The sequence below is a fragment of the Camelus dromedarius genome, chromosome X, assembly GCF_036321535.1.
Source record: "Camelus dromedarius isolate mCamDro1 chromosome X, mCamDro1.pat, whole genome shotgun sequence".
NCBI lineage: Eukaryota > Metazoa > Chordata > Mammalia > Artiodactyla > Camelidae > Camelus > Camelus dromedarius.
Window position 1 is genome coordinate 62,804,446 of NC_087472.1, and position 25,749 is coordinate 62,830,194.

A 25,749-nucleotide genomic window follows, 5' to 3' on the forward strand; every position below is an offset into this window, starting at 1 on the left:
GTTGCATCATTTGCAAATATTTTTTTCCCATTCTGTAGATTGTCTTTTACTTTGCCATTCCCGGCCCTGGATCCAGCCATTTCTCTAAGGAGCTCTAGTTCATTTTAGTGGAGAAAAGTAATTAGAAACCAAGATCTGGGCAGTAGTTGTACTCATTTCTTCCAGATCTTCTCAGCACTCAGCACACACATACATATATACATACACACATATGTTTACATATCTGTGTATTCTGATACCTTAATACTTTTAATTCCAGTTTGACACTGTGTGACTTATTAAAACCTTACACCTTTCCATATTTGTGATTCATTTCTTAGACAGTGAGAAACCTGGCTCCCATTATTGAAAACATATTTACAATTTTGCTTGGTCCTAGAATACACAGGGTGTAATTTCTGAATTACTAACTCATAGCTCTTAAAAGAGTAAACCTACTAAGTAGGTCTCAATGTTTGTTTATATTTCTTTTGACCTTTATCCTGAAGGTATACTTTGTTCAAAAATTACCTGGCTTATCCATCCTTCCACACCAAGACACGTTGTAATTAAAATGGTGAAAATTGAAGAAAAAATATTAAAAACATCAAGGGAAAATCAACAAGTTATGAATAAGGGAACTCCCATAAGGCTATCAGCTGGCTTTTTGTGAGAAACTCTGTAGGCCAGAAGGGAATGGTACAATATATTTAAAGTGATGAAAGGAAAAATCCTATAACCAAGAATATTCTATCAGATAAGAATTCCACTCAGATTTGATAGAGAAATCAAAAGTTTTACAGACAAGCAAAGGCTAAAAGAGTTCAGCACCACCAAACCAGCTTTACAAGAAATGTTAAAGGGGCTTCTCTAAGTGAAAAAGAAAAAGCCACAAGTAGAAACATGAAAATTATGAAAGGAAAAAAAAAACTCACTTGTAAGGCGAAATATATAGTAAAGGTAGTAAATCAACCTTGTAGAAGGTAGTTAAGGGACACACAAAACACAAAACAAAAAGATGTAAAATATATTGCCAGAAACAATAAACATGGAGGGGTGGAGTAAAAATAAGGGTTGTTAAAATGTATTTAAATTTGAGAGATCAGCAATTTAAAATAATCATATATATATGTATATAATATGCATATAATTGTGTGTGTGTGTGTGTGTGTATATATATATATATATATATATATATATATATATACAGATATATTGCTATATATAAACCACATGATAACCATAAACCAAAAATCTGTGATTGATACACACACAAAAAAGTCAAAGGAATCCAATCATAACACTGAAGACAGTTATTAAATCACAAGGAAAGAGAGTAAAAGAGCAAGGAAGGAAAAAAGAACTACAGAAACAATCCACAAACAATTAGCAAAAATGGCAGTAAGTACACAGCTATCAATAATTATATTATATGTAAACTGATGAACTGCTCCAATCAAAAGTCATAGGGTGTCTGAAAAGATTTTTTTTAAAAAAAGGCATACCTATAAGCTGCCTACAAGAAACTCACTTCAGGGCTAAAGATATTTTCCTTCATTTACAATGCCCCAGAAAATTTATGGATCATGGAGACTCTCTGTTCTTTCCATGTTTAGTAGAATTTCCTCTGTGTTGTTTTTATGTGTGTTCACACATTAGGTCAGTGATAACGTTCTCTGTTTCCACTGTGGAAAATTATTTCTTTAAACTTTCTATCTCTGGTGGGGTCAGTCTTGGTAAAATTTCATCCAGTCCTAAAATTTATTAGCACTGAGTTGTAAGTCTCTTATGACCTTTAAAATTTCTTCTGTGTGTGATTTTCTCCTTTCTCATACATGTGCTTTTTTGGATACTTCTTTTTTGATAAAGTTGTCTTGTGGCTTGTCTATTTTGTATTTTTTTCCAAAATAATCTAGTATTTCAGCTTATTAATTAGATCTACTGTTTTTATATTCCCTTCCATATTAACTTCTGCTGTTTTTGTTATTTCCTTTCTTCATCTTGCTTTATTTTGGTTTGCTTTGCTGTTCTTTCTTTAGTTTTTTGAGCTGAAATTTTAATCATTCTCATTTTATTGATGAACACATTTAAGTTAGTGAATGTTCCCCCTTATCAACTTATTAAATGTACCCCATAGGTTTTTATATGTAGTGTTTTCATTATCATGGTATTTTTCCAGAATTTTTGTAATTTTAGTTTGCATTTCTTTCTTTACTCAACATTTATTTAATAGAAAATTAAAATATTCCAGGTAGAATAGACTTTAAAATTATTTCCAATTTTATTGCATTGTGATTAGAGAATGTGTACAGTATTTCAACTTTATGGAACTTATTGATGCTGTATTTGTGACCTATTATGAAATCAGATTTTGTGTTTTATGTGTACTTGAGAAGAAGGGTAGTCTCCATTATCAGGGTATATAATTTGATATATATCTGTAAGAATGACATTGCTGATTATATTATTTAGCTTCTATATTCTTACTTGTTTGTTGGCTTGATCTGTCCTGTAATGGAAATGGTATGTTAAAGTCCCTTATTGTTAGTGTTTCTGTTGACATCTCCTTGTATCCCCTATATTTTTGCTTTATAAAGTTGGTTGCTGTGTTATTTGATGCACAGATATTTGTAACTATTCTTTTTTTTTTTTTTTTTTACTTTGAGTCTGTCTTTTAGCATTAAAAAATATCCCTTGTCTCCTTTAATGCTTTTTGGCTTGAAGTCTACTTTGTCTGATATTGATTCCATTTGTCTGGTAGATCTTTATCCTTCCTAAAATGTTCTGTTTTACTTCAGTTCCTTTTGTCCACACAATCTTCAAAGGTGTTTTCTCTTATTTTATTGTTTCATCTTTCCTAGAAGCAATACCTTTCAAAGACTCCTTTTTTAAAATTGAAGTATAGTCAGTTATAATTTGTCAGTTTCTGGTGTACAGCATAATGTTTCAATCATACATATACATACATATAATTCTTTTCACATTCTTTTTCATTATAGGTTACTACAATATATTGAATATAGTTCCCTGTGATATACAGAAAAAATTTGGTTTTTTAAAAAAATCCATTTTATATATAGTAGTTAGTATTTGCACATCTCAGACTCCCAATTTGTCACTTCTCACATCCTTTCCCCCTGTAACCATAAGTTTACTATGCAAAGACTGCCTTTTTTTCCTTTTTAAAATTTTTATTTTTTTATTGAAGTTTAGTTGATTTGCAATGTTAGTTTCAGGTGTACAGCAAAGCAATTGTTATACATATATATATATATATATATATATATATATATATATATATATATTTCTTTTCTTTTCTTTTCAGATTCTTTTCCATTATATGTTATTACAAGAAATTGAATATAGTTCACTGTGCTATATAGTAGATCCTTGTGGTTTATTTTAAATATAATAATGTGTTTTTTTAATTCCCAAACTCCTAATTTATCCCTCCCCTGTTCTTTCCCCTTTGGTAACCATAGTTTGTTTTCTGTGTCCATGTGTCTGTTTTTGGTTTGTAAATAGAATTTGTATCTTTTTTTTTTTAGATTCCACACATAAGCGATATCACATGATATTTCTCTTTCCCTGTCTGATTTACTTCACTTAATATGATAATCTCTAGGTCCATCCATGTTGCTGCAAATGGCATTATTTTATTCTTTACATGGCTGAGTAATATTCCATTGTGTGTGTGTGTGTGTGTGTGTATCACATCTTCTTTATCCAGTCATCTGAAAGACTGCCTTTTGAAGACTGCTTAGAACACATTTCCCTAAGTGCTTTGATCTACTCTGACTGTTTTTCAGTATTTTTATAGTTTATGTAGACTTTGTCTTTCTGGCACTGGTTTTAGATTAATCTTAGGCCTCTAGTCCCCTTCTTTTCTCATGAATGAATTTTTCCCAGCATTGACCTTGCTCCCTATGAAGGTTTGTGGAGGAGAACTATGAGTGATACTTCATTGGGATTTAGAATTTGGGTGTTCTCTGTGTTTTTGTTATGTGGAGACCATTGCTTTGTGTACTTTTATGTGTTTCTGGTTGTTTATGTTGTTTTACAGAGGATATGTAGGGAGATTTAGATTTAGATTTATGTGGCCCCCATTACCTTGAGATAAGCATTTCCCATATGATTAAAAATTCTTCACAATATTTTAATGGCTAAATAATATTATGATACATAAAAGGACCAGCCAATAATCTGATAATTTCCTTCTTGTTGAACATTTATTTCCTTTTTGAGATGACATAATTTGTGGGTGAGTTAATTCTAATGTATGCTTTAAGTAGATTTGCCAAAGTAGAATTACTGACTCAAGGTTATAAATATTATTAATCATCTGGAGATAATTTGAATCCAAGAAGAACCAAAAGGTCATAGATGGTTTTGTTTTAATCTATTAACTAAGGTAGCTTCCACCCGTTTTTAGGTAGCACCCCTCTCTCCTACATATATAGCAGGAAACAGGTCTGAAATAGCTGAGAGACACCAGTGTGGCTATTTCTGATGTTTACAACCAGCATCTCTCTTATTGATGGAAGAACATGCCATTATTAGTTATTAAATATTTGAAGATCTCCCATAACCGTAATTTATAACATTTGTTACTCTATGGATGGATTGTCTTTTATCACTGTACTTGAGATACACATGTCTTATATATAGCAACAACAAAAGAACAAGTGACTTTTCTTTTAGCTGTCCTTTAGTCTGCCATCCCTAGGTTTTATAACTGAAGAAGGGTGATAAGCAAGAGTCTAAATTACAGCTGTCAAGACTATATCTTGGTGAAAATGATCAGTCTTCACAATAGTCATTACTGACTGCATGATTTGCGTCATAGCCTACTAGTCTCATTTTGCCTTCACTTTCTGTTAATCACTTCTCTTTCTTGCTCACGCTCAATCAGTTTTATCAGCTACAAGTAATAAAAACTTATCTTACCATTAATGCAACCAGAATTTTCACAGTAATATATTACTAATCTCTTTTCTTAATTAATTTGTGTCTCTTTTCTTAATTAATACTCTAACATGACTCAAGTGTTTTAGAAGAGCTACTGTAATCTTCTTGCTATTGTAAGGGTATATTTTTGGTGGTGGGTTTTTTTGTTTGTTTGTTTGTCTGTCTGTTTTTTGGTATGGGTTTGTTTTTTTTTTTAACCTCTTAATGTAAGGGGAAAAAAAAGCATTGTGCCCTCATTTGGAGTAGTGGTTAGAACTTTGACCAAGATATTTCTGTGATTATTTTTACTCCCAATCTTATTATCTATCACATTACATGACAGGCAAACAGTCTTACCCTAGAATTACATTTGAGAAGTTGTTATTAGAAAACACAACAAAACCTCTAGGCCTAATCTGCGACCCAATGAAACAATCTCTTTTCTTGAGATTCAGGAATATGCATTTCACAAAGCTTCCCAAATAACTCTGATGCAGTTTGTCACCTAACTGTAGGTTCATTTTGGGAATGTACAGGTGTAGTGCACGTTCTACATCAAATCATGACCCCAGTATAGCTCTCAAGTGGTCATCTCTGTCAGTTTCTAGAACTTGTCAACCTTGTAATATATTCATGGAATGCTCCAAGGCACATACAAATCTTCTGTTTCTAGTATGCTCAGAATGTCATTCCCTATCCAAGAAGCCTATAAACATGTACTTAGTTTTCCGTGAATTGTTTAATGATTATTTATTTATTTTTTTACATTTTAACTTTTCTGTTAATTTCAATTTGAATATATTGCTTGGTTGTGAAATGGAGTTCTAACAACTTTTTTCCAAATTGTTAATTTTCTATGCTCTATTTATTGAATACTTTTTTTCATTGATTTATAATGCTGCTTTTATTATAATTAAGTTTTTATATTTACATGATGGTCTTTTCATGAGCTTTTCATTTCTTCCACTGTTCTATTCTTGTGCTAGTATGACCTTGTTACTGATATAGCATCATTAGTCATTCTTCTATCAAGTAGCACAAATTCTCCCCAATTATTCTGCTTTTAAAAAATTGTTTCAGCCATTTTTGCTAATTCATTGCCCCATGTAAAATTTTATCATGTTCCAGAAAACATAAGCTTGTTGATATTTTTATTTGAACATTATAAAATCTACAACTTAATTGGAATCACTTTGATTACTTTTCAATATTTAGTTCTCCTGTCCAGAATCACAGTATTTATTTTCATGTATGCCCATTTTATTTTGTTTTATATTTTTCTCTAGATAAGTCATAAACATTTATGTATATTTATTCCTAGGTTTGATTATATAAATAACATACACACACATACACACACAGAGTGTCTTTTTTTTTTTTTTCTGATTGAGCTGATTATTGCTAGTATATAGGATGCTTCTGATTTTTGTTTTTATTTTCTGGCCAGGGATTTTAGCAAGCTCTCCCGTGAATTTTAACAATTTTCTCAATTGTTTATCTTGCATTTTTCAGGTAGACAGTTGTTTAATAGATAAATAATGATTATTCTATCTCCTTTACAACAGCTTTAAGTTTTCTTTTTCTTGTTTAAGTACATTAAGTATGCTAGCTGTTCACCAACTTTGTCATTCATTAAAATCACCTGGAGAGCTTAAAAAACAACAGACTCAGCTCCAGAGATTCTGATTTAATTCACATAGAGTGGTGCCTTAGGCACTGTCATTTTAAAAGCTTCTCAGAGATTTATGGAAGCTAGATTTAAGAATTAATGTTCTTAACGTTCTGATCCAATGATAAGTAATAGTGATGAAAGCAGGTTTCCTATCTGGCTTCTAATCTTAAGCTTCTAGTGTTTCACCATTTAACTGTGATATCAACTGACCATTTGAGACAGTTTCAGTGGTGTGCTGGAGGTGCTCATAGTGGCTCATGAGGCCTGGTTGTTGTGTACATCTTTTCCCAACTTCAAGTTCATTTACATCATGTGATATCTTGGAACTGGCCCCATACCTTGGAAATTGGCAAATATTACAAATCAAGGCTCCTCTTCTCCCCCAGCCAACCTGGTCATTAATCATTTATCCTCACACCATTGTAAATCTTTATTAGATTAAGTACATATCCTATTCCTCAGATAAGAATAATTTTTATTTTCATAACTATTTGAGAATATTTTCATTGAATCCACCTTTAATTATTTAGACAACTTATCAGCAAAGTTTTAAAACTTTCTATTTCTTACAGAAAACTTTTCTTTTTGTTTGTATTTTGGAGTTTGTTTTTGTTTTTCCAGAGAGATGCCTGTATTCTGATTCTTCAGGGTATTTCCCTTCTTTTGACCTATAATAGACTTTTCCTAGACCTAATAATTTTTCAGATTGTTATTTCTATTGCATTATAGACAAATAATGCAGGAGTCAAATTTGGGCTTGTAAGATATTAATGTGAATTCTTGCCCAAAACTTTGAGGTCTAAATGAGTAGAAAAAGGAAAAATTACTCCAACAACCATTTTTTTTGATAATCCACAGTTTCAGAGGTTAATGTGTTTGGGTGGAAAAGCCAAATTCCATCACCAACCTAGGGGAATATATGGATTTCATGTTTATCCAATAATCCTCTACAAATACTATTTTGTCATAAAGATGTGTATAAGAATTAGGCAATATAAGCTGGAATTGGCATTCTCAGATAAATAACTGGAATGCAGAAATCACAATCATGTAAGTTACATGCAGACCTGTATGCTTTACACACAGTTGAGCTGAAATTGAGGTGGATAGCTTCTTATGAAAATTAAGAAGCCTAAATATGGCATACGGCTAAATTGATGGCCCCTCTACCTTTACTGAAAATGGACAGGCCTCGGGCAGGGCCAAGATTTTACATAAATAAGGTTACAATATGCTTCACAGTATACAATTTACTAATTTATATAGGAGGATATCATTCTCATTCAAGCAATTAAAATGTTGATTCTGTAGCCAGGTATCTTTTACCTTTTCATAGTGCACAAGGATGGAGCCTGCCTGCTATAGGCCAGACACTTCTCTAAGAGAAAAGGGTTATATCAAGAGATGCACAGGCTGGAAGTGGCTGCCCCTCTGGAAGGCACAGACACTAAACCTTGTGGGCATCATTGCAGTGCGTTCTCTGCCAGCATTCAGAATGCAAGACCTATAGAGGTGTGGCCATTTCTACATAGATTTTGATGAATGGAGGCAAAGGGCCATTGTGAGGGTACAGACACCACAGAACCTCCACTGGGGCAATGCCCAGTGGAGCTGTAGGGACAGAGCTGCCTCTATTACCCTAGACTAGTAGAACCACATGTATGCAGTTCAAGCCTGGGAGAGCCACATAGTCTGAACTCTAACCCAGGAGAGCTGCAGAATGGACTGTGCCAACAAAGCCATTGAAGCAGGTCCCTCCATAACCTTGGGACAGGACCACCACTCCAGTGTGACCAGAAGTTATGATTCCCACCCAAATTGGCCTTAAGATTTTAGATTTGCTCAGGACCTGTTACCCCTTTCTAATTTCCCATTTCTTTCTTTTGGAATGGGAGTGTTTGTTCTATATCTGTCCTAAATTTGTATTTTGGAAGCACTTAACTTGTTAAATTTCACAGGTTGCCAGCTACAGAACAATTTGCCTCAGGATGAATTATCTTACTCATATTTGATTTAGATGATATTCAGATGAGACACTGGACTTATTCATTTTTACAATAATAAACTTTAACCCATTACGTTAAGAATGTTATCAATTTAACATATAATATAATAAATTACTAATGATATATTTTACACTCTTTTCATACTTATTTTTCAAAATATGGTGTCTATTTTACACTTACAGAATATCTCAATTCCAACTAACCACTATTTTTCCTTCAATTTTTATTAAGATATAATTGACATACAGCACTGTATAACTTTAAGGTGTACAGAATAATGATTAGACTTACATACATCATGAAATGGTTACCACAATAAGTTTAGTGAACACCTATAATTACATACAAATACAACATTAAAGAAATAGAAAAATAATTTTTTCCTTGTGATGAGAACTCTTAGGGCTTACTCCCTTAACTTTCATATATAATGTACAGCAATGTTAATTATATTTGTCATGCTGTAAATTAAATATCTGGTACTTATTGATCTTATAATTGGACATTTGTAGCTTTTGACTGCCTTAATCCAATCCCTCCCACCATACCTCATCCCTGGTAACCACAAAGCAGATCTCTTTTTCTATGAGTTTGCTTTTGAAGTGTAATTGACCTACAACACTGTTAGTTCCTGTACACAAAATAGTGATTCAATATTTCTATACAATTCAAAATGATTACCATGATGAGAATGATTGTCATCTGTCACCATACAGAGACATTACATAATTATTTACTATATTTCCCACACTGTAAATTTCATAACTATAACACATTTATTTTGTAACTGGAAGTTTGTACCTCTTAATCTCCCTCACTTATGTCTCTCCTTCCTCCAACTACTACCCCACTGGCAACCACCTCTTTGTTCTCTGTATCTGTGACTCTGTTTGGTTATACTTGTCCATTTGTTTTGGTTTTGTTAGATTCCACATATAAGTGAAATCATATTTGTCTTCCTCTGTCTGACTTATTTCACTTAGCATAATACCTCTAGGTCCATCCATGTTGTGACAAATAGGAAGATTTCACCTTTTCTATGGCTGAGTAATATTCTGTTGTGTATATATACCATGTATTCTTTATCCATTCATCATTTAAAGGAAATGTAGGTTGAACCTCCATACCTTGGCTATTGTAAATAATGTGGCAGTGAACATAGGAGTACATATATCTTTTCAAAGTAGCATTTCCCTTTTCTTCAGGTAATACCCAGAAGTGGGATAGTTGGATCGTATGGTCCAACTTAATTTTAATTTTTAATTTTTGAGGAATCTCCATACTGGTTTCTAGTGGCTGCACCAGTGCACATTCTTACCAACAGTGAATGAGGGTTCTTTTTCCCACATCCTCACAACACTTGTTAATTCTTGTCTTTTTGATAATAGCCATTCTGACAGATGTGAGGTGTTAGCTCACTGTAGTTTTGATTTGCATTTCCCTGATGATTAATGATATTGAGCATCTTTTTGCCTGTGGCTATCTGTATGAATTCTTTTGGAAAAATTTCTATCCGTGTCCTTGTCATTTTTTAAATTGTGTTGTTAGTTTTTTTATGTCAAATTGTATGAGTTTTTTGTATATTTTGGATATTAATCTCTTGTTGGATATATCATTTGCAAATATCTCCTCACATTCAGTAGGTGACTTTTCATTTCGTTGACAGTTTCCTTTGCTATGCAGAAGCTTTGTAGGTTGATATAGTCCCATTTGTTTATTTTTGTTTTTATTTTCCTGCCTGAGGAGACATATCCCCACCACCACCACCTAATATTACTGAGACTGATGTCAAAGAGCTTAATCCCCGTTTTCTAGTAGAAGTTTTATGGTTTCAAGTCTCATACTTCAGCCTTCAATTCATTTTGAGTTTATTTTGGTATGTGGTGTGAGAAAGTATTCCAGTTTGATTCTTTTGCATGTAGCTGTCAAGTTTTCCCAAACGATTTATTGAAAAGACTGTCTTTTCCCCATTGTATATTCTTTCCTCCTTTGTCATAGATTAACTGACCATATAAGTGTGGGTTCATTTCTGGGCTTTCTGTTCTGTTTCATTGATCTATGTGTCTTGTTTTTATGGCAGTACCATACTGTTTGGATTACTGTAGCTTTGTGGTATAATTTGAAATCAGGGAGTGGGATACCTCCACTTCTGTACTTCTTAAGATTGTTTAGGCTATTTGGGGTCTTTTGGGTTTCCTACAAATTTTTGAATTATTTGTTCTAGTTTTGTGCAAAATGCTATTTGTATTTTGATAAGGATTGCATTGAATATTACTTATTTTACTGTTACTGCTTTCGAGTTTAATTTCATATTGGTGTATTATTCTTTTGAATTTATTAAGGTATGTTTTATGGCCCAGAAGGTGGTCTATCTTGGTGAATGTTACAGATGAACTTTAGAAGAATGTGTATCCTACTTTTGTTGGATGAAGTAATTTATAAATTTCAATTAAATCCAGTTGATTAATGATGTTCTTCAGTTCAATTACTTACTGATTTTCTGCTTGTTGAACCTGTCAGTTATTGATAAAAGGAGAAGTGTTGAAGTCTCCAGAAATAAATGTGGATTCACCTCCTTATAATCCTATCAGTTTTGCCTCACATGTTTCTTGTTTTATAATACACTCTGAGAGTCTCTGCCTTTTCATTGGTGTGTTTATACCATTGACATTTAAAGGGATTATTGATACATTTAGGTTAATACCTACCGTATTTTTTCCTGTTTTATAGTCATTGTCCTTGTTCTTCTTTTCATTTTCCACTCTTTTTCTGACTTCTCTGAGTCTAATTGAGTATTTTTCTGTGATTCCATTTTTTTCTCTTCTGTTGGCATATCAATTATACTTTTATTTTTAGAAAAGCTCTTTTTTAGTGGTTGCCCTTGCATGTGCATTCTACATTTACAATTTATCCAAGTCTTCTTTCATATAATGCTATTTTTATACACTGGTAGTGCCAGTACTTTATAACAGAGTACTTCTAATTCCTCTCTCTAATCTCATATAATATTCTTGTGATTCATTTGACTATCCATAAGCTATAATCACTGAATACATTGTCACTATTATTTTGAATGTTTACTTCTTAGACCAATTAAGAATAAGAGAAATAAAATGTTTTGTTTACCATCATTTATTCCTTCTCTAATACTCTTCCTTTCTTTATGTAAATCTGAATTATTGACCCATAGGTTTCTCTATGGAGAAGTTCTTTTAACATCTCTTGCAAGGCAGTTCTTCTGGTAACAAATTTTCTCTATGTTTGTTTATCTGATAACGTATTTATTTCTGATTCACCTTTGAAAGATATTTTCTTTCTTTACAGCTTATCTTCTTTCCTTTTAACATTTTAAATATTTCATTCCACTCTCTTCTTGTTTACATGGTTTCTTGAGAAAAGTAAGAATAATTCTTATCCTGCTCTTCTTGTGGTAAGGTGTTTTTTCTTCTGGCTTCTATCAAGATTTTTTCTTTCTCTTTGATTTTGTTTAGTTAGACCATGATATGCCTAGGTGTAGATTTTTTTCTTTTTTGGTATGTATTCTGATTGGTGTTTTCTGAGCTTCCTGGATCTATGTTTTGGTGTTTATTATTAGTTTTGAGAAACTCTCAGTAATTATTGCTTAAGATATTTCTGCTGTTCCTTTTTCTTATCCTTCTGGTCCTTCTATTACATGTATGTTAGAACTTATGTTATTGTCCCACAGTTCGCTGTTATTCTATAATTTTCATTCTTTTTTTAACATTTTTATTGATTTATAATCATTTTACAATATTGTGTCAAATTCCAGTGTAGAGCACAATTTTTCAGTTATACATGAACATATATATATATTCTTTGTCACATTTTGCCTTTTAGTTTTGGAAGTTTCTACTGACATTTCCCGAGAGATTTCTTAAATATTGTCTGAGAAGAATCGTTCTTTTAGAACTATTCCCTTGTTATTATCCAGGAGGCCTACTGATGTGGTGGTAAAGCGTGAGAGGAGGGGTAGCATTCTACAATTCTATAATTATGTCCCAGTCTTTTAGTGAAGCTATGCTTCTGACCTATGATTTCACAAGTACTGCTCAGTTGTGTTTCAGGTTTTCCCCTTAGAAGAGACAAGAAAGCATGCCAGGTCCAGAGTTAAGAATTTCCCCTTTCCTAGGTCAGCTAAGCTCTGGTAAAACCTCAGTACATTAGGGTGTGGCAAAATAGTTTCTCTTGAGGGTAGGCCTTGTTAAGAAGAATGAAATGCTCTGTGCATATTTTTTAAATGGCTGATTTTCTTATCCCACTCTTAAGAATTGTAGTAATGTGAGGGAATTTTTATCAGATCTTCACCATGAGAACCTAATAGGGCTCCTGAGCATAAAGCTCACAAAAGCAAAGGGGATTCCCTAAGACTGGGCCCCCTTACAATTTTTAACTCTCAAACTTGTTCACACTGAGCTTCTAACAATTTGTCAATCATAAGTTGGGTTTTTCAAGCCCTGACTGGTTCCCAAGGAGTTTTCTACTCTTGGGCTTCTGCTCTCTAAGTTTCAGTTCTCTGTATCCCTGTTTGTATCCTCAGTTTTGGGGACAGTAGTTGGCCCTATGTCCTCAGTTCTCTGATGGAACTAAGAGGACTGGATTTTTAGTTTGTTCAATTTTTTTTCTTATTGTGTGAGTGAAAGAGATGACTTCTAAGCTCCTTACATGACTAATTGGAATGCAAGGGAACTTTTGAGACCTCAAAGACATATTTATTGTAATGTTTTCATCTTTTGAAAACTGGTTAGACTATCTTTTAATTAATGTACGTTATTTTTTCTTTTAAAGGCATACAAAGTAAGATCTTGTGGAACATTAACTTTTTTCTTATTTTTCTTCTCTCAAATAGATCCTAAATGCCCAGGAGATGTTGATTTTCATAATAGTGACTGGGACATTAAGACAATCACAAGCTCCTTAAAATTCTACCTCAGGTATGCCTGATATGATTTGGGACATTGCTTTTCAGAGTTGATGGAATTTGTCTGGATGGAGAATGGAGTTGACATGGTCCCAGTTTTGTGAGGTTAGATAGGATTATTAGTAAAAAAAAGAATGAAAAGAATTTCTGTCAAAGAACAATGTGCATTAGGAGACTTTTTTTTAATCTGTGAATTTAAGCAAGGGAAACATCAAAATAATAGAATTATTATTGAAATATAGCTTTTTATAAAAGGAAAATGGCTTTTAAAAAAGATTATTTAAGAATCATGTCCTTAAAATAACTGAAGTTTTGCAATTGTGAACAGATAGAGTGATGTCTCAATAGGCTGACTAGAAAAATCAGGAGTTGTGACAATTCAAGGTTGTTAACATGTTTTGGTGGATAATAACCATTTTGAAACATTAGATTGGTTTGCAAAAACATAATCTGTGTGTTTGTGTCTTTTGTTGTAGCTCATACCTTAATCAATATAATGGAAATAAAAACCAAAAACTACAACCATAAAGATGTTAAAACTGAGTGAACTGGCAGCAGTAGGAAGAAAACTAACTTACCAGCAAAATTTGGGGATGCACAATGATGATGAATGTATCATTCAGTTTATTGGCATAAATTCTTATCATGTAAAAATATTTGTGACATATATACTTTGTAGACTCATTCATTGCTTACTATTTTTTATGTCCCATAGTAAGCAACCATACTTTATATGCTGAAATGTCTTCAATTATTTTACTCTTTAGATGTTAAGATAGATACTTAAGCTCTGGGAAATATCATTAATCTAAAATAGATTTGGTCCCAGATATTGCTGTTAGATGACCTTCTGATATAGCATCATCTTAGAACTTTATGTAAACATGAATGCTCTTTCCAGGAGTATTTCTCTTGCATCTGCCAAAGAAGAATGGTACTGTTGTTGGAGGGTTTATTCTGTGCTAGGCAGTATTCTAGTTGCTCACATTGACATTGTCATTGTTTTTTCTCACAATAGCCCTGTAAGGTAGTAACACCTTTCTTGGTTTACTGATGAAGAAATTGAAGCATTCCCCCTCTTCCATTAAGTAATATTCCTGGTCACAGCTCATATTATTGAAACCTAAATATCTCTGACTTGCAAGGCCACTGGTATTAGAGCATCTTATCCCCCTATATCCCACCTCCCAGGGTCTGTGGCCTTCTTGGAATTGCTTAGGTAATTTAGTAAAGACAGAACAATCTGCTATGCATACTTCCAGGAGACTCATGATGATGAGAATAATGCAAGTAAATGACTCTGTCTCTAGCCTCCTTAAAAGGAGTCAGTTTTTTTCTCCAGAGATTTATATAGGTTAAGTCCCTCCTACATTATATCTTTCCTGGCTCATCTTATAATGAACAGCATGACTCTTTCAAAAGATGGGAAGATTGAGCCTGAAAGTTTAAGACGCCAGCAACCCCAATAAGAGATATTTGTTCTTGGATTCTTATCCAGGAACCTTTAATATGCACTAGCCAGTCAACACCCTTTAGATTTCTCAAATATGTCAGTAATTTTAGAGTGAACCTGCTCCACCTATGTTCTATGTACCTAACTTACCTTCTATATCCAACATTTCCAGAAAACTACTCTAAAAACCATCCCTTCTCTCTTACATGTCTTTAGACTGTCATTCAAATGGGTCTTTCCTCTCAGCATGCAAATATGCTCCAGGAATGCACATCTCTTTGACCTTGAGTCTTGTTTTATTCATTCATTCCACCATTCACCAAATCATTCTGTAAACATTTCCTGGAGCCTACTTTATGCCTAGCATGGTATCAGGCCCAAGGTTGTGAGTAGATATGGCCTCTGACCTTAAAAAGGTTATACTCCAGTGATGAGGACACTCAAAAGATAAATAATTATACAAATATGATGCATAATAATAATTATAAGTGCTCTGAAAGAAAAGTACAATGGGTCTATGGAGTCACATAACAGGAATTTTTTAGTTTGAACTGAGATTTGAGTCATAACCTGGAGTCAGTTGTGGGAGAGGTAGTTCCAGACAGAAAGAACTTCATATGCAAAGACCTTGAAGCAAGAGGAAGACCCTTTCAAGAAACTACATGTACTAGTATATGTGGAGTATTGAATGTAGAGAGGGAGGGAGAGATATGCAGGGGCCAGATCATGCAGGCCTTTTAGGACATTTTAAGATTTGGGGTTTGGATTTATATTAAAAAGAATGGGAATATATTGAAAGATTTTGAAGCAAGAGGTTATATGATAAGGCTTGCATTTTGAAAACGTTGATGCTTCTATGTGGACTAGGGAGTAGCAGTGAGAATAGAAATAAGCATATTCAAGAAATTTAGGGAGTAAACTTGGGTATGAGAATGGGGGAGAGGAAGATAAAAGAATAACTTTCATATTTCTAGCCTATACAACCAAACGATGGTCATACACTTACTGATTTGAGAAACATAAGAAAATGACTAGATTTGAGGAATATGACAAGTTAGGTTTTTGATACGTCAAATTTGGGTGTCTTTGAAGAAATGAGGGCAGGAATTTTAAGTAGGCAATTAGATATATAGAAACTAATATAGTAATGAAACTCAGAGAATTCTGAGCTTGAGTTAAAAAAATTGAGATCATTAACATTGTGATATTTAAGAGCTTAGACGTGATTGCCTAGTGGAAGAGATGTTTCACCCTTTCCCAAATAAGCTTCAGTATATGAAGTGATATACACTCCCTGTCTCTACTTCTTAACCTCCCAGTTTAACCCACTGCAATCTAACTCCCATCCATACTGCTCCACTGAAGCTGCTCTTGCCAAGGTCACTGGTGACTCCCTCAATGCTGAACAGAATGGACAATTACCAGCCTTTACCTTGCTTGACCTCTTTGTAACATCTGAAACTGTTAACAAGCCCTCCTTGAAACTTTTTCTTCGTTTAGATTCTGCTATATCACTTGCTTTTGGGTTTTCTCTCACCTTTTTGACCATTTTTAGAAGCCCCTTTTATGGCCTTTCTACTTGATATTTCCTAGGGCTTTCATGTACATATATTTACTACACTGGAGGTACTGAAAACTCAAATATTCACATGAGCCAGGGAGTGAAAATGAGTGAAGTAGACTACTTTCATATTAAACACGTTGCATATCAGACCTCTACTTGCATAGCAATTCCCTTGTTTATATAGAAACAGCACTGTTCTTTACTTGCATAAATAACCATATGGGCCCAATGTAACTAGATCTTTCAGTTTTCAATAGAGGTAGACAATGTGGATTTTTATGTGAAATATCTCAATTTTTCATAGTCTGATGACTGATTCAATTCCATTTCTGTTTTACACACTATTATGGACAAGGAAGAAATGTTGGAAGGCCTAAGTAGCTGTTGACTGCCAGTTTGCCATCTCCCCTTGAGCAGTGGTATCTGTTCTCATGGTTTTAATCACCCTCCTAGGTTCATGATTTCCACATCTACCTCTCAGATCTAAAAGGGGACTCCATCTGTTTTCCTAATAGACATCTGCCTTTGGCTATCCCAGAAACACCCCTGACATTGGATCTCCACTTCCCTCTGAATCAATTTCTACTCTATCCAGTCACCCAAACCGGATTTCTCTCTCCCTCATCAGCATACCCAATCATTAAAGGAGTTCTGCCTTTAATGTCCTTCAGATAACTGTCCTCACCTTTTCTTTCTACCCCTAATGGCACTATTTTTGTTTATGCCTTTATTATCTCTCACCTGGATTACTACAATAATAGCAGTGGCAAGCACTATACCATAGTGGTTAAGAGCATGGGGTTGAGAGAAACTGCCTGCTTCTCCCACTTGCTAGCTGTATAGTCTTTGATGAAGTATTGAATTTTTCTGAACCTCAGTTTCGTTTACTATAAAATGGAGCTAATAACAATATCTACCTTACAGGGTTGTCATGAGAATTAAATGCATAAATATATGTAAACCACTTAGAAGAGTAAGTAAACCAGTGAAGAGTTTGCTGTTATTATTATTATTGTTGTTGTTGTTGTTATTATTACTTCCTTCCTCTGAGCCATGCACCACTCACCTTTATTATCATACTTATTCCATTGCATTGTAAATTTTGTATATGGCACTCTCCTCAACTATGCTATTAGCTCCTTGGAGGTTTAGACTAAGTCTTGTTCATCTCTGGATCCCCCATACCTGGCACAATACCAGTCACAAGAAGGTACTCAGCCAATATTTTTTTTTACTAAATAAAGAATTCTATTTGAGCCTCAATTCCCTTTTCTTTAAATGGGGATTTGAATTACTTCTCCACCTCACAGGGTCTTTGGGAAGATCAAATAGGGGGACAGATGTAAAAGCACTTTGGAAACTAAGGAAGTATCAAACTAAAGACTTCAGAGTCACATTCATAGTGGGTCCACTTTGAAATTTTGAAGATCTGGTTTGTGCTTCTTTTCACTTTAGAGAATTAATCAGAGACCCTGTTTGAGGTCTCAGCCCATACTTTTATAGGTCTTCTGTTGACTTATTAGCAACTAGAATTCCTCTGACACAGTTTCAGGTGAAGGGAGAAATGTATGCAGTCACACATAATCTGTGGAATGCAGAAATGTCAACCTTGCTACCCACAGAACTGAGAATCTAAGGTCTCACTACTCTCTCCCCAAAGGAACTTACAGTCTTCATTAATTTCAGGAATCTTTCTGAACCTGTCATGACCTATAGACTTCACAAAGAGTTGGTTTCTGCTGCCAGTAAGTATGTTACTTAGTTACTTGTGTTGCCCTGGCTTCTTAATAATGTTTACAGTGATAAGCCTAGAAAAAAGGTTGTGGGAAAGTAGTTGAGAGAGGAAAAAAAAAAAAAAACAAAGACCTATACACAGACTTTGAGAGTATTCTTGCTTGCTATCTAACTCAAGTGTTATGTTATTTTTCATAAATCAATGTTATTTGAGTGAGTTTGAGAAAACTGACTAACTTGAGGGATATGACAGGTATGAGGACTTTATGATGGATTGTGTCTCTTAGGTCAGAACAGGAATGTTGGCTCATGTTACCAGGGGACAGGAAAATGGTTCCATTACAGTTACTGTTTCAGCTTTCTGTGGCACTTTGTCTTTCCAAATGCTTTTCAATTGTGTTGTGAATTATGACTCCTCATTTTTTAGTGCCAGCGTCATGCTGTCTAGATGTTAAGAGTGAGGGTGAGGGTGAAGGAGTACATAGGAAATAAGGCATATAGAATCATCCCTAAAAGTTAATAACTGAAGAAGCATTAAAAGTTTTGGCTGAGACCGCTATATGAGTATCCCTCCCTACCTTGACATAACCCTTCTCCTGCATTATGCCCTGGATGGGATGCGGGAAAAAGATTCAGGGGATTTGTCCTCATAATGAATCTTTGTTGAGACAAGAAACCTTTGATCTTCACTCTGAGCTCTCTGAGTGATTTTCACAGGAACCCAGAGGCAGCAGCCTCCCTCCTAGCACCACAAGGAAGGAGGGTGGGCAAGGGTTTCCAGCTGGAAGTTTACACGTCCAACTTTGGGAGCAACCTGCTGTACCCAGAATTCTGACTTGCTCTGAGATAGTCTTTTCTACTCATATTTCTTTTCTCTACTCTCTTCTCTTTTCTTTTTCTCTCCAGGCTTATTTCTTTGTTTTTATCTCTGATTTTGCCTCTCTCCCTGTCTCTGTCTCTGTCTCTGTCTCTCTCTCTCTCATCTTAGTTTCTTGCTCTCTCTTTGTCATTGTGTCACTATGTCTATATTTCTCTTTCTTTTGATCTCCCTAACTCTATGTGTCTCCAATTGTCTATCTCTGCATGTGCGTGTGGGTATGTGGATGTATGAGTTTGCTTGATCCAGTTTCTCAGGAGGCAAAACTCTCTCTCTGTTCTCTCTTAGAGTCTGACAACCTGGATTACCGGCTGGGAGCTATTCACTCCCTGGTATATAAGCTCCCAGAAAAGAACCGAGAGATGCTGGAACTTCTTATAAGACACTTGGTCAAGTAAGTAACTTTCTAGGTTTTCAGGAAGAGTTCCTCTTAGAGGACTGGCCCACAGTGTCACGCTGCAGAGAAACTTCTTGTCAGCTCATTAAGTCCCCACCCCCAACTTCTTCAACCTTAGCAGTCTGAGTGCTCTGTGAAAAAGGTGATTTTGCCTTGACCCTTGTATATATCCTTCCAGAGTCATCATGCATCTTAGTGGAGGGGTTGTCTTTGTTGAAGGATAGCACAAGGTAGAGCGGGCAGAACACAGGCATTGCTGTCAGATAAACCTCATTTCAAATCTCAGATCTACCACTTATTTAACTGTATAATCTTAGGAAGACCTCTCTTAGCCTGTTTGGTCATCTGTAAAATGAGAATAGTGTTGCCTACCACACAGGACTATTGGTGGATTTGAATGGACACAGGTAAAGTGCATGCATGGCACATAGGAAGTTCTCAAGAAATGGGAGTTGTTAAGACTGTGCTCATTTTTCTTGCTTGGGTGAGGCAGACAGGAACAGATAGCAGCATTCCAGAGAGTAGGTCTGATGACAGGCTCTATGATGGGTGTAAGGGGCAGATGTGTCCCCCACTTTGGTGCTTATTGACCAATGGGTTCAATGTTGTAAATAAAGATGAATTTACTTGACTCATAAAAGGCCAGCTGCTGCCTTTGAGGAAAGAATGCAGCAGAAAGTAATCTGTCCAGGAGTGGGTTCTCGTGTCAGTTCTGCTACTTTCTTTCCTAGTAACCATGGGCAGGGTACTCTGAAGGCCTCTCCTGGTATATTAAAAAGTAAATAAATAAGATAACAAACTTGGAAAATTTGTGATGCATTTTAAGTATTTATATTTAACAAAATAAAGCTATCAGCACACTCACAACAATGCAATGATGAAATATTTTGACTTCATTTGGAGAGTATCTCAAACACCTAACATTGAGGCCCTTAGTGAAGGTGAGACTCCGGGCTAAATGACCCTCTTGACCTCCTGCTATAGTAAATCCTGATCACTCTGTAGCCCTGAACCTCAAGTTCCCCTGTGATATGATGATACCTCTCTAAGATCTGACCCAGTTCTGACATTCTAACTATTTTTGTTCTTTTTTTAACTTCCTTAGCCAATGAGTATTATAGACACTATTGCAGGTAAATAGGCAAAATTAACAAGAGGATGGCTTTTATATTTATTGCCAAGGTTTGCAGTTGTGGCTAAGAGACATTTTCTTTCCAAACAATTGTGATAATTTCAGTAAAGTACAAAAAAATCAGCACATACGCCATTTGCATGTTAATTTGAAGTTGCTGAGGGAAAAAGGGACTTTGGGTTCAAGTTTCAGCTCTATCACTAATTTGCTGTGTGACCTAAAAAATGTCCACCCTACTCTCTGGGCCTCAGTTTAGTCTATCTATAATATGAATAAGGACTGGACTAGCTAATCTGGAAGGGTTCTTCCAGCTCTGATGTTCTAGGAGTCTCAATATGTGACATAAGCCAAGGTCTCAGTTGAAGATTCTCCTGCTAGCAGGTAGTGAGATACACCTGCCTACATTCACCAAAGTCTGGCTATCTACTCTACTTGAAGAATCTTGGTCCTTAAAATCCCTAGACGAAAAGGAGCAATAGACATGAACACACAGGATGCAGAAATAGACAAATACCTTTACATATGTCAAAAAACTACACAAGTTCACTTATAATAATAAAAATGCTAATTAAACCTATAACTGAGGTGCCATTTGTTGGCAGACCCTAAGGCTTGACTGCATTCTCTGTTGATGAGACTTTAGGGCATAGGGACTCCAATACATTGCTGGAGGGGGGAATTTGGCAATATTTAACTAATCTGCATCTTCAGTTACCCTTTGACCCAGCAGTTCTATTTTTAGGCACTTACTTTGAAGACATATTTCCACAAATAAAAAACAACTTATGCACAAAATTTGTCATAGCAGCGTAATTTTTAGTAACAAAAGATTGGAAACAACACAAATGAATACACCTAATGCTCAGATCTTTTGTTTTTAAACAACATTCCCTTCAAAAAAGTGCCAAGGCATCTTAGGAAAATGGCTGATTCCAAGTCTGGGGCAAGAAAAATACAAGATGAGCATTGGGGAAAGTATACTGTTGTAAGCAAAAAAACTTACATACTAATTGGGTCATGTCACAAATATTCAAGAATCTGCTTGAAAATGCTGGCACTAATTACATCTGGGGGCACCCTAAACATCAAGAACAATTAATAGTGTATTTGACTATAGCACTTTGGATAAATAAAAATCCATGGGAGGTAGATTATGGAAAGCTCTTTATCACTGAAGAATACCAGAATAAATGAGAGGAATGATAGAATTAGAAAAACTACTAACTTGTACAAATCTACAGTAATCACAATAGTATGATATTAGCACAAAAATAGACATGTAGATCAATGGAACAGAATAGAGACCCCAGAAATAACTCATGCATCTGTGGTCAATTAATCTACACCAAAGGAGGCAAGAATACACAATGGAGAAAAAAAAAGACAGTCTCTTCAATAAATAGTGGTGGGAAAACTGGACAGCTACATGTAAAACAATGAGATTAGAACATTTCCTCCCAACATATACAAAAATTAACACAAAATAGAACTGAAACCATAAAACTCCTAAAAGAAAACATAGGCAGAACACTCTTTGACATAAATCATGGCAATATTTTTTGGGTCTGTCTCCTAAGGCAAAGGAAACAAAAACAACAATACATAAATGGGCTCTAATCAAACTTAAAAGTTTTTGCACAGCAAAGAAAACCATTCACAAAACAAAGAGAAAACCTACTGAATGGAAGAAAGTATTTGCAAATAATATGTCCAATAAGGAGTTAATATCCAAAATATATAAACAACTCATACAACTCAATATCAAAACAACCCAGTTAAAAATGTATATTCAAACAATGTAATATTTCAGACACTTGAATAGACATTTTTCCAAAGAAGACAAACAGGTGGCCACCAGGCACATGAAAAGATGTTCAACATCACTAATCATCAGGAAAATGCGAATCAAAACCACAATGAGATATCACCTCACACCTGTCAGAATAGCTGTCATCAAAAAGACCACAGATAACAAATGTTGATGAGGATGCAGATGAAAAAGGAAACCTAGTACACTGTTGGCACAAATGTAAATTGGTTCAGCCACTATGGGAAATAGTAAGGAGGTTCCTCAAAAAACTAAAAATAGAGCCACCATATCACCCAGCAGATATCTGAAGAAAACAAAACACTAATTTGAAAACATACATGCACCCCAGTGTTTATAGCAGCATTATTTACAATAGCCAAGATATGGAAGCAACCTAAGTTTCCATCAACAGATGAATTGATAAAGCAGCTATGGTATGTATGTGTACACACACACATACACACATACACACACACAATGGAACATTACTCAGCCATAAACGGAATGGAATTTTGCCATTTGAAACAACATGGATGCACTTGAAATAAGTCAGACACAGAGACCAAAAACTGTATGTTATCACTTATAGTGAAATCTAAACATTAAAACCAATGAATGAACATAACAAAATGGAAATAGACTCACAGATATAGAGAACAAATGAGTGGTTACCAGTGGGTAGGGGGAACATGGGAGGGTTAAGATAATGGTAGGGGACTAAGAGGTACAAAGTACTATGTATAGAATAAATAAACTACAAGGATACATTGTACAGCACAGAGAATATAGCCATTATTTTATAATAACTTTATAATGGAGTATAATATATAAGATGTTGAATCACTATTTTGTACACCTGAAACAATTATAATATTGTAAACCAACTACACTTTATTTTTAAAGACAATTTTATTGTGGTATAATTCCTGTACAATAAACTACACATATTTCAGATGCACAATTTGATGAATTTTTATAGCTATATACACCAATGAAACCACCACCACAATCAAGATAGCTAAGACTTCTATCACTCTCCAAGAGGTGCAAATTTCGAACTTCCAAAAGGAAGGGATAAATCAACTACCCTTAAAAAAATAATGAAAAACTACCATTTGCAACCTCAGTGCCCTGTTTCTGGCATGGATCAAAATGACTGGGTAAAAGATTTTTCAGGAACAAGATATTCATATAGTTTCATTGCATTCATTACCCACAGATTACTTACCAATTACCAATGGAAAACTGTATCTTTACAATAAAGTTATCTGGCAATCTCCACCTTAAGTAATTGATCACAGCTAGCATCACTAATAATGATACAAACTGACCTTATGTACTACCTGGTGTGATGCAGTAAGAAGTGTACAGCATAAACAAATATTTTTGCCAAGAATGTTTAACCCCAATCAAATTAAGCCTTTCAGTTTACAGGAAATACAGGGTACAGAAAAATGTAGAATGTTTGACATTCTAACAAGACAGCTGGCGTGAAGTTTTCAAAAGTCAATGTCCTGAGGAAGAAAGGTAGGAGTACTGTTCTATCTTAAGAGACTAAAGAAACGGAAACAAATGCAGTTCATGAACTTTGGATTTAGATTTGAAGCAACCAACTATAAAATATTTTTTCATGACAGCTGAGAAAATTTGAATATGGACTGGATATTGGATAGTATGGAATGATTGTAAATTTTCTTAGATGTGAAAATGTTATTGTGATTTTGTAGGACAGCATGCTGATTCTTTGGAGATGAATGCCAAGGTATATAGGGTTGAAAGCAACTTACTTTTAAGGATTAAGAAAAAATATAAAGAGAAATAAAGCAAATGTAGGTAAATGTTAATTCTTAAATTTAGATATAAGAAAGTATGAGTGTTCATAGTACATTCTTTCAAAATTGTATGTTTGAAATCTTTTATAACCAAAATTATAAGGAAAATACAAATTAAAAATAGGTTTAGTTCCAGCAGGGAAATTTACACAGAAGAAAATCTGTGTGGTTTCAAAATTTACATAATTTTCCTTCCTGCCAACCACTGATTTCATAATCTATATAACTTGTGCCTTTGTACTGTGTTCCCACTGCTAACTCATTTTCTTTTATTTTTCTCACTGCAGTATAGTCAGTTTCCAATGTTGTGTCAATTTCTGATGTACTGCAATTCAGTCATATAGGAACATACATATATTCTTTTTTGTATGTTTCACCATAGGTTACTATAAGATATTGAATATAGTTCACTATGCTATACAGTTTAAGCTTGTTGTTTATCTATTTTATGCATATTAGTATCTGCAAATCTAGAAATCTCAATTTATCCCTTCCCACCCCCTTCCCCACTGGTAACCATAAGTCTGTTGTCTATGTCTGTGAGACTGTTTCTGTTTTATATATAAGTTCAATTGTCTTTTTTTTTTTTTTTACATTCCACATATAAGTGCTATGATATGATATTTTTCTTTCCCTTTCTGGTGTACTTCACTTAGAATGACATTATCCAGGGACATCCATGTTGCTGCAAATAGCATTATTTTATTACTTTTTATGGCTGAGTAGTATTCCATTGTATAAATATACTACAACTTCTTTATCCAGTCATCTGTTGATAAGTCATTCAGATTGTTTCCATGTCTCAGCTGTTGTGAATAGTGCTGCTGTGAACATTGGGGTGTATGTCTCTTTTAGAATTAATGTTCCTTCTGGTATATGCCCAGGAGTGGGATTGCTGGATCATATGGTAAGTCTATTTTTAGTTTTTTGAGGAATCTGCATACTGTTTTCCATAATGGCTGCACCAAACTACATTCCTACTAACAGTGTAGGAGAGTTCCCTTTTCTCCACAGCCTCTCTATCATTTATTGTTTGTGGATTTTTGAATGCTGGCCATTCTGACTGGTGTGAGGTGATACCTCATTGTGGTTTTGATTTGCATTTCTCTAATACTTAGTGATATTGAGCATTTTTTCATGTACCTATTGGCCATTCATATGTCTTCATTGGAGAACTCCTTGTTTAGGTTTTCTGCCCATTTTTGGATTGGTTGTTTTTTTTTTTTTTTCTTATTAAGTCGTGTGAGCTGTTCATATATTCTGGAAATGAAGCCCTTGTCAGTTTCATCTTTTGCAAATATTTTCTTCCATTCTGTAAGTCGTCTTTTTGTTTGCTTATGGTTTCCTTTGCTGTGCAAAAGCTTATTAGTTTAATTAGGCCCCATTTATTTATTTTTGCTTTTATTT

The 25,749-nt window shown here is 34.5% G+C and overlaps 1 protein-coding gene across 2 annotated transcripts in view; it reads left to right on the plus strand.

The window, feature by feature from the left end:
* OPHN1 (oligophrenin 1) overlaps positions 1-25,749 on the plus strand; it is a 583,720-nt gene that overhangs the window by 444,623 nt on the left and 113,348 nt on the right. For both annotated transcript variants that reach the window (XM_031446485.2, XM_064483080.1), the window contains exons 16-18: positions 13,472-13,556; positions 18,247-18,305; positions 19,460-19,565. In XM_031446485.2, coding sequence (XP_031302345.1) covers positions 13,472-13,556; positions 18,247-18,305; positions 19,460-19,565 — 250 coding nt within the window. The remainder of the gene's footprint in view (positions 1-13,471; positions 13,557-18,246; positions 18,306-19,459; positions 19,566-25,749) is intronic.